The sequence below is a fragment of the Amblyomma mixtum genome, chromosome 7 (genome assembly GCF_055824585.1).
Source record: "Amblyomma mixtum isolate Tamu chromosome 7, ASM5582458v1, whole genome shotgun sequence".
Classification (NCBI taxonomy): domain Eukaryota; kingdom Metazoa; phylum Arthropoda; class Arachnida; order Ixodida; family Ixodidae; genus Amblyomma; species Amblyomma mixtum.
Window position 1 is genome coordinate 100718956 of NC_143018.1, and position 10486 is coordinate 100729441.

The 10486-nt window shown below is 50.3% G+C and overlaps 1 protein-coding gene across 1 annotated transcript; it reads left to right on the forward strand.

Annotated features, from left to right (window-relative positions):
* The first annotated feature begins 2532 nt into the window (after window positions 1-2532).
* Window positions 2533-8007, forward strand: LOC149337009 (uncharacterized). Its single transcript, XM_089554301.1, has 2 exons — window positions 2533-4663; window positions 7901-8007. The coding sequence occupies exons 1-2, from the start codon at window positions 3079-3081 to the stop codon at window positions 8005-8007; spliced, it is 1692 nt and encodes a 563-aa protein (XP_089410427.1). The 5' UTR covers window positions 2533-3078.
* Window positions 8008-10486: the final 2479 nt, after the last annotated feature.

Genomic DNA, 10486 nt, shown 5'->3' on the forward strand with positions numbered 1-10486 from the left:
ACTAGAAGTCAGCATAACGTCAACATTAAGACTTGTTTTGCTCGCACTGATAATTTCAAATGGTGTTTTTTTTTTCGGTGAACAATTGAATACTGGAACTTAATCTCTGGAACAATTAGGTCACTGCCTTTAAACGCCTTCCTGATGGAAATTAATTTCGCCTAATTTTTTTTTCTTGTTCGTGTTAGAGTATATTGCTGCATTTACTTTTTGGTACTGCATCATTCTGCTGCTGCTATGTTATTCTGTGTTACCATTTTAGTTGCTATGCCTTATTTCTTGTCAATTTTTGTTTTCATTATTTATTGTCTTGTATCATGTTTGCTATAGATTTGCTTAACCCACTCCTGCAATAGCTCATAAAGAGGCTGCGTTATGTATAAATAAATAAATAAATCGTACGCTATTTTGTTCTAGTAAAGTGGGTCACTGGAAGGTGAAGCATTGACTTCACTTCTTAGAAATTTTAACCAAATCTGGACATCCAGTGAAATGCCATCCCATTTGAAACATTCAGTGGTTGTTCCGATACCAAAGCCCGGAAAACCACCCACAACTTTTGGAGCCTTACGACCGATTTCTCTTACCCAACTATTTGTAAACTCTATGAAAAACTGCTTGCCACTCGAATCTCTTGGTGGCTCGACCATCATCAGAAATATTCGTCTGCTCAAATTGGTTTCCGACCAGGATACGGTGCTGAGGATGGTCCTGACCGCTTTGCCAACGACGTGATACGTCGCTCACCTCCCAGCCGTCTCGTTCGCACAGTCCTGGCAACAGACATCACGAAAGCCTACGACAACATTGTCCACACAGCCATTCTCCACACTATATCATCACTTGGCATGTCCTTGCAGCTATGTCCAGCAATTCATGCCTTTCTTACGCAACGGACAATTGCTATCCGCGTCAATGGTAAACCCACACGGCACTTCAGTTCTAATCGGGGAGTACCGCAGGGCTCAGTTTTAGCCCCTACTATATTTAACATCGCATTCATTCACAGTCTCTCCACCCTTCCTAATGTTCAAGTTCCAGCATATGCAGACGATATCACTCTCTGGTCCACAAATCGCTCAGCTCAGGTGCAGCAAGACTCCCTGCAAAATGCCCTCAATATCCTCCACAACTTTCTTGCCGACACTGGCCTCTCTCTCAACCTCTCCAAGTCCTGCTATGTCCATGTGGGCAATAAAGCTGGCCGCCGTACTTTCAAAGCCACTCCGTTCGTGCTCACTATTGACAATGCCTTACTTCCTGAGGTGGAACATACCAATGTTTTAGGCCTGCACGTTCATGCTTCAGGCAAGGGCACGGCTTGGTTGTCAGCTATGCGCAAGAGTGCTATAAACACACTTGGCCTCATCCGCAGAATAGCCAATCGCTCTGGAGGTGCCCGTCCAGATACAGCTCGTCGACTTGTTCGTACTGTCTTTCAACCTCGGCTCTTATACCAGGCTCACTTCCAACAACTTACTAAACGACAGTGGTCCACACTTGAAGCACTCAACCACGAAGCCATGCGAGTCATTACTGGCCTACCCCGAGCAACTCCTATTTGTCTGCTGCAGGAGTATGCGCAGCTCAACACGCTGGAAGATTTAATTACCCAGAGACAAACCAATAGAGCACGGAAAGCTTCTCTTGGTCCGATGTTCGCGCCTCAACCCCCTCCATGGGACTACTGTCACATCACATCAAACAAGCCTGCTCGTCATAAGAAGTCGGAGTTCTTCTCACCGTCGTTACCACAAGGTTTTCCCACGCAACATGACAGCTGCACTCTTTACACAGAGGTCGCCATAACCCCCAAAGGAGGATCAACTGCTTTTATAAGCCCGACACACCCTCAGCTCTACGGCCGACAAACCTACTCTACAGACACTTCATCATCTCTTTCTTTGGAGCTGCAAGCGATATTAAATGTCATAGCAGCTTTACCTGACGACCCTCCTTATAACCAGGTGCACCTATGTACTGTAAAGATCGTAGTACACGGGCTTGGAAAGAATTACTGCCAGACGTGGGTCGTCGTTAAGCAAGGTACGGCGAAGGCTAAGCAGCGGCGGAAGCAGCCAGCACACATATGTCTCCTGAGTGGCTGAGAGTACCTGCTTTCTACTCGGCGACCGTTGCCCCAAGCCTGCCGTCATGGACCACACAGGGGACCCAGGTGACAGCTGATTCCATTTACCGAGCCCTTCCCGGTCGGAGTATAGAACCATAAAGAAGGGGTTGAAGTTTTAGCAAAAACAGACCGCCTTTCCGAAGTCTCTTCCAGTGTCGCCGCCGCCGCCGCCGCGGGGAGACCGACGTTATCTTCCCCAATTGCTGTGAGCGTGCCGGGGGAACAAAGGGCTTCGTTTGCATTGGCTCTTAGGCGTGCCAAGCACCGCGACGAGCTGGCGGGCATCGTTCGACAAGTGACAAGGGACCACTTTCTGGCCTTTTCATGACCTCTTTGTTCCGGCCTCGAGCGGCGGGTATCATTTGAGGAACAACAGATGTCGGGACCCACGGAACCTTCGGCTGGCCAGAAACCATCACCTACCGCAGTCGACGCTTCCTCGACGGCAACCTTCTTTCCCTTGGATTCAACATGTGATGGGGGCGTGACCCTAAGTGCGGTGTTGTGTTTGTGCGCACAAGTGAAAGCTCTAGGCCCCTCCCACTCCGGCGTGGGCGTCCTCAACCTAGGGAATTTGGGGAACCAGAAGTGTATAAAAGTCGACACCGAATGCGGCAGAATCGTCTCTCACTTCTCTTCACTCTTCCTGTAAAAAGATGTAAATAAACCTATTCTCCTCTCGCCACCCTTCGAGCCTCTTCGCCCAGCGGCACTCCTGTCCTGAACCTCTCGACTTCAACAACTGGTTGGCAGCGGTTGGATCGACCATGCGGCGTGGTGTTGCTTCTGCGGGTAAGTGCTTGAACTTTGCTTGAGATTCGCCAGGCTTCAATTGTTTGGGTAATAACTTTGAACTGCTGGGAATCGAGGGAAGTTGTTCAGTGAGACAAGTGTGTTTAGCTCACGTCAAGAGTTGATCAGCAAAGTCAAGGCTCAGAGCAGCAAACATGGATCTAATGAAGTTGCTAAAGACAGATTTGCTGTCATTGTGCGAAGAGGTGGGTGTGGAGGTAGACGAGAAGATGAAAAAGTCAGACATTTGCACATTACTCTTGGAAACCGCCGAGGAAGAAACGGTTAGCTATACATGGGAGCTCCTAAAAGCGGAGCGAAAGAAAGAGGAAGATGAGAGGCTAGCGGAGCGGGAGCTCAGAAGGTTGCAGCTTGCGCATGACGAAAAGAGACTGGCATTTGAGAGCTCTAGAGGCACGACTCCAGAGAGAGCGAGCGAGGCCGAGCTTCGAATGGACAGTCTGGTGCAGCCGTATAAGATTGGCGAGGATCTTGGTTATTACCTCGTGAATTTCGAAAGGACATGTGAGAGACGCGGTTACGCTAAGGAAACATGGCCACAAAAGCTACTAATGGTGTTGCCCTGTGAGGCGGCCACTATAGTCGCGAGGCTTAATGCGAAAGATGCCGATGACTACGAAAAAGTCAAAGCAAGTCTGCTTAGAAAGTACCGCCTGTCAGCGGAAGAGTTTCGACAGCGGTTCAGAGGCGCCAGCAAGAAAGGTAGCGAGAGCTATGCAGATTTCGCATTCAGTTTGAAGGCCAATCTTACAGAATGGTTGAAGGGTGCTGAGGCGTATGAAACCAAAGATAAGGTTGTAGAGTGTGTAGGCCTCGAGCAATTCTATAACAGTATCCCTGAGGCTGTTAGGCTATGGGTGCAAGACAAGGAAACTGTGAGCACGGTAGAGAGAGCTGCCGAACTAGCGGACGAATATGCAACACGAAGAAAATTGAGCTCAGAGGCCAGCGGGTCTGAAAAGAAAACTTTCGGGTTCAAAAAGCGCTTTGTACCCAAAAGTGGACCGCAATTTAGGAGTCGCGAGGCGGTTGAGGGCACTAAACAGGTCCCAGATAAAACTGAGGATCGTGCCAAGCAGGCCGAAGCTCAAAAAGCATTGACGAGGGAGTTCGAGAGCAGGAAGCCATTCCGTTGTTTCAACTGTCAGGAGACGGGGCACATCGCAGCTAGGTGTAAAAAGCCACGATTAGCCTTCTCATATGCGGACGACAGTGACGATAATTTGGAACTTCTGCGTCCGTATATTCACGAACTCCAAGTGAATGAAAAACCGTGCAGGGTCCTTCGGGACAGCGGGGCAACGATGGACATTGTTCACCCCTCCTACGTTAAAGAGAAAGACTTCACGGGAGAAGTTGCGTGGATAAGGCAGGTGCTGGAAGATCAGAGTGTGTGCCTACCTATGGCAAGGGTGGTCATTTCTGGCCCGTTCGGAGAGCTAGTGACGGAGGCCGCCGTCTCGTCGGCTGTTTCGTCACAGTATCCGTATCTCTTCTCCAATAGATCAAATCAGTTGCTGTGCGAGAGAGGTCAGAAGCTGGCTGAGGGAACAGTAAAAGCCCTGACCAGGTCCAAATCCCGCGAGCTTGCTCCCAAGCTTAGCTACAACCAAGAGACAGAAGCGACTGGCGAGAGAGAGGGAACTCCCGAGATTCCGGAACCCAGCAAAGCAAATGACACTCAAGCGCAGGAGGAGCAGCAGGAACTGGTTACCGAAAGTAGCCCAACCAGTGTCAGCCTACAGGAAGAAGGCAGTCCAGGCTCCGTGTTATTACCAACCTCCCTGTGCATGGATCGCCTATTACGCGTGGACAGAGAGTCCTTAATCAAAGAACAGGAAAGCGACCCTAGCTTGTCAAAATTACACTTTACAGCAAAAGAGGGTATTGCTAGGCGTAATGTGACATTGCACCACAAAGGCGGATTGCTGCACCGCCATTACAAGGATAAAAAGGGAAAAACGCTAGACCAGCTGGTCGTGCCTGCAAGGTACCGTTCTGACCTTCTGGGCCTTTGTCACGGAAACAGTTGGTCAGGGCACTTAGGTGTCAACAAAACGAAGGAAAGGCTACTTGGGGAATACTACTGGCCGGGCTGTTTCCGGGATGCTGAACGCTATGTGCAGTCGTGCGACGCATGTCAGCGCACAGGGAAACCAGGAGAAAGATGGAAGGCCCCGCTAAAGCTGGTGCCGCTTATCTCGGAGCATTTTCGACGCCTGGTCATCGACACTGTAGGGCCCCTACCCAGAACTAGGTCAAGCTTTAAGTACATACTCACTATGATATGCCCTGCTACCAAGTTCCCGGAAGCGGTACCGCTAAAGGAGCTTAGTTCGGCAGAGATAGTTGATGGCCTCCTGTCAGTTTTCGCCCGAATTGGCTTTCCTGCAGAAATACAAGCTGATCAGGGCACAGTTTTCACGAGCGCACTCACGACCACGTTCTTACAGAGGTGTGGGGTGAAGTTGATCCATAGTTCGGTTTACCACCCTCAATCGAACAGCGTCGAGAAGTGGCATTCGGTGTTCAGAAGAGTGCTACGTGCATCCTGCTTTGAGCACCAAGATGACTGGGAAAGCTGCTTGCCAGCAACGCTATTCGCCCTGAGAACAGTTCCGCATGAAGCGACAGGCTTTACTCCCGCAGAATTAGTATACGGAAGGGCTCTTCGTTCCCCACTTAGGATGCTTAGAGAGATGTGGGAAGGGACAGGAGAGAGCCAGTCAGTCAGTAGTGGAGTATGTGTTGCAGTTGCTAAACCGTCTGAGTGCCACGCGGGAACTAGTGGACCGGAATCTTAAAACTGCTCAAGAGACGGCAAAGACTTACTACGACAGGAACGCGAGACTGAGAACCTTCAAGGTGGGGGATCGGGTGCTTATTCTCCGGTCCGCACGCAAGAATAAGATGGAAGTTCACTGGGACGGGCCAGTGGAGGTTTTGGATCAGCTTTCGGAAACTAACTACACGTTGAAAATGCCAGGGAGAGGCCAGCAGATTAAGATCTATCACTGCAATTTAATGAAGCCCTATGTAGAAAGGAGCGGGGTTGTAAACCTGGCAGTGAATATGCCCGAAGAGCCACTAATCGATAGACCTGAGTGGAAAGGCCCCACCAGCAAAAAGTCTGAGAACAGCATAGAGGAAATCCTGTCCCGTTCCGCGAACACCAGAGTGCTAGAGCCAAAGCAACTGCAGGAATTGAGGCAACTGCTGTGCGAATTCCAGGAGAGTTTTAGCGGCCGGCCGGGGAAAACCAATCTCATCACGCATGAGATAGAGCTAACTTCAACCGATCCAGTAAGATCGAAAGCGTACAGAGTTTCTCCAAGGCAGAAAGAAATAATTGAGGCAGAGGTAAAGCACATGCTGGAGCTTGGCGTGATAGAGCCAGCAGAGAGTGACTATACCTCTCCTCTGATACTCGTAGAGGCACCAGGCAAAGATCCGCGACCCTGCGTGGACTACAGGAAGCTGAACGCCATAACGAAGGACCAATTATACCCTATACCGAACATCGAAGAAAGGATAGAGACAGTTAGCGCAGCGCAGTACATCTCCACCCTTGACCTAGTGAGAGGGTACTGGTAGGTGCCCCTCTCAGAAACCGCGAGCAGGTATGCGGCATTTATTTCGCCTGTTGGAGTGTTCCGACCTTTGGTGCTCAGTTTCGGGCTGAAGAATGCACCTTTTAGTTTTTCAAGGCTAATGGACATCATCCTCAGGGACATGCAGGATTTCGCTCTGCCTTACCTTGACGATGTGGCCATTTTTTCCGATTCATGGGAGGCACATGTTTCCCATCTCAGGAGGGTGCCGACGAGCTTGAGGGACGCTGGACTAACCCTTAAAGCCGAGAAATGTAGCTTTGGCTGCTCCCATGTGACCTATCTTGGTCATGTTGTCGGTAGAGGGACACGGAGGCCATTAGACCTCAAGATCGTCCCTATTGCTGAATTCCCGCAACATCGATCTAAGACGGACGTACGTTCATTTCTGGGGCTCGTGGGATACTACCAAAGGTACATACCAAACTTTTCACAGCTAGCGAGTCCTCTGACCGATGCGCTACGCAAAGAGAAGCCGAATAGCGTAATCTGGGACGCGGCAAAGGAAAAGTCGTTTCAAACCTTGAAAAGCGTGCTGGCTTCCCGGCCCGTGTTACGCGCCCCGGACTACACCAAGGAATTTGTAGTCCAGTGCGACGCCAGCGACAGGGGGATGGGGGTCGTATTAAGCCAAGTAGGAGATGACAATGAAGAACACCCCATCCTCTATGCCAGCCGGAAGTTAACCGTAAGGGAAGAAGCGTGCAGCGCTTCAGAAAAGGAATGTGCTTGTTTGGTTTGGGCAGCGCAAAAGCTAGCCTGTTACGTTTACGGGGCGAAATTTACCTTCGAGACAGATCATTGTCCGCTTACATGGCTGCGTCAGATGTCACCCAAGAATGGCCGGTTGCTGCGCTGGAGTCTAGCCCTCCAGCAATATAACTTTTCTGTGCGCTACAAAAGGGGCAAATGCAATGGCAATGCCGACGGTCTGAGCAGGTTATTTCCCTAATTGAGGTGTCTGCTGTGACGCATTTCGGTGCCTTTTCGTCTCTTTGTATATAGGTGCCAGTTTGTTTACTTTCTGTTGCTGGCGTAGTGACGTCATCATTAATATCATTGTTTTGCTTCCAAATTTTGCTACCCCTCTTCGCGTCGTGTACGGCGAATCAAGCTTTCGCAGCCAATTTAGCCAACATGGAAGCTTATCTTAGTAGCCGAGACTGCTGTTGTCAACTACAAAATTCTGAGTTCAATTTTAGGCTTCCCATTTGTATTGCTTAACAGCCTGGTGGATCTCGGGTGAATTTCCTTGCACTGCCTGGGGAGTGGCGCTGTGTTGTGTGGTTGGTTTCGACTAATGCCTCCCTTGTGCGAGGATTAGGACTCTGCTGTGTGCTCGCAGCAAAAATCAAGAGAGGCATCCCACCTACAACTCAAGCCCATCTCTCTCCGGCGAGTGATTGTGACCACTGGCTGGTCGAGATTTTCCTGGCCGCGGAGGAGCTGTAAAGATCGTAGTACACGGGCCTGGAAAGAATTACTGCCAGACGTGGGTCGTCGTTAAGCAAGGTACGGCGAAGGCTAAGCAGCGGCGGAAGCAGCCAGCACACATATGTCTCCTGAGTGGCTGAGAGTACCTGCTTTCTACTCGGCGACCGTTGCCCCAAGCCTGCCGTCATGGACCACACAGGGGACCCAGGTGACAGCTGATTCCATTTACCGAGCCCTTCCCGGTCGGAGTATAGAACCATAAAGAAGGGGTTGAAGTTTTAGCAAAAACAGACCGCCTTTCCGGAAGTCTCTTCCAGTGTCGCCGCCGCCGCCGCCGCGGGGAGACCGACGTTATCTTCCCCAATTGCTGTGAGCGTGCCGGGGGAACAAAGGGCTTCGTTTGCTGTGGCTCTTAGGCGTGCCAAGCACCGCGACGAGCTGGCGGGCATCGTTCGACAAGTGACAAGGGACCACTTTCTGGCCTTTTCATGACCTCTTTGTTCCGGCCTCGAGCGGCGGGTATCATTTGAGGAACAACAGATGTCGGGACCCACGGAACCTTCGGCTGGCCAGAAACCATCACCTACCGCAGTCGACGCTTCCTCGACGGCAACCTTCTTACCCTCGGATTCAACATGCGATAGGGGCGTGACCCTAAGTGCGGTGTTGTGTTTGTGCGCACAAGTGAAAGCTCTAGGCCCCTCCCACTCCGGCGTGGGAGTCCTCAAGCTAGGGAATTTGGGGAACCAGAAGTGTATAAAAGTCGACACCGAATGCGGCAGAATCGTCTCTCACTTCTCTTCACTCTTCCTGTAAAAAGATGTAAATAAACCTATTCTCCTCTCGCCACCCTTCGAGCCTCTTCGCCCAGCGGCACTCCTGTCCTGAACCTCTCGACTTCAACAGTACCCATTCACAAGAAGCCATGAAGCATCTAAAGAAAGTTCGCGGTACCCTTCGGGTTTCCCAGGCCATACATGCTGCTTGTAAATCTTACCCGGTGCCTATACGCATTCAGTGGGTTCAAGCTCGCACAGATGTCCACAGCATCGCACCTGACATATCTCGTGAGACTGACATTCCACAAACTCCACCTGCCTCTTTGCCACCAGATCCACTTCTGACACATCTAACATCTTTAGCCTCCATCAGGCAGCGTACACGTGCTCTTATTCCCCCGTGTACCTGCCCCCTTCGCCCCAACCTATCACGGGTGGAGGAGGTCCCTCTGAGGCGGCTGCGTGTCGGAGTGGCCCCTGCAATTCGCAACCAGTGGCAAAGTGACAAGATTCCTGCGCCGCAGAAATACCCTCACTGCGAAGCACCCTCTTCCGACACCAATGTCCACCACCTACTGTGGACATGTCCCGGAACTTCACTGGTGCGCGCTCGAGTTCTTGGTTTTGGTTTGGTTTTGTGGAGTTTAACGTCCCAAAGCGACTAAGGCTATGAGAGACGCCGTAGTGAAAGGCTCCGGAAATTTCGACCACCTGGGGTTCTTTAACGTGCACTGACATCGCACAGTACACGGGCCTCTAGAATTTCTCCTCCAAAGAAATTCTAGCCGCCGCGGCCGGGATCGAACCCGCGTCTTTTGGGTCGAGTTCTTCAAGAGGCACGCCTGTCTGCAAACAATGACTCTAGTTTGAACGTGTAGCTTATGTGACTTTTTACACGCAACCGGGATTCATGCATTTCTATAACTTATTCTACCCTTCGTGACTAACACCACGTTTTATGCCGGGCGGCACACTCAGCGTCACAATACATAAATAAGTGGGTCATAGTTAAGAAAGCAACTGTCTACCATGTGAAGCTTACTTGTAACAAATCTTTATTGCTAAACGAGCCTGTTTATGTTCCTCTCATCGCCATTGCTCATGAATGATGCACGCCGTGAATACCACTCCCATGACGAACATTTTGCCTATACTCGCATTGTAGAAATGAAGCAGAGATATAAAGATAATCACGACAGATTATTGTGTGGCCTAATATCCTCATTTCCTCATAGAAATTGCGGTACTCGTTTCTAGGCAGGCACCACGTAGCGTGACGTTCTGATCAACAGCGCGGAATGACTGATTCGCAATTTTATTATTCCTGTGAGTCATATTTACTTCCCGTAAATTTTATGGCCGCAGCATAGAGACCGCTATCATCTCCCATGTTTCGTGATATGGAGCCGCGCGCAAACATTAGCACGGGCACTTCCGGCGTCACATCGACGTGACCACGAGCAGCTTTCATGCCATGGAGGGTTAACCTCTTATGCTTAAATTCCGCAAGCAGGGTTTTTCACTAATCTGAATTGAATTAAATGAAATGACCGACCACCTGGTTAGGGCGATCACAATACACGAGTGCGTGGTTGTTCTTTTTTATGTGATCCTTGCAATACGCTTTGCATATTTGCTGTCAAACACACCTCGCAATCATCCGGTATCCTTTCATCATCATCATCATCAGCCTGACTACGCCCACTGCAGGGCAGAGG

Coding starts and splice junctions, on each gene's coding strand:
- LOC149337009 (XM_089554301.1), top strand. CDS start 3,079: ATGGATCTAATGAAGTTGCTAAAGACAGATTTGCTGTCATTGTGCGAA. Junction 4,664..7,900: donor GCAGGAACTGGTTACCGAAA/GTAGCCCAACCA, acceptor GTGTGCTCGCAG/CAAAAATCAAGAGAGGCATC.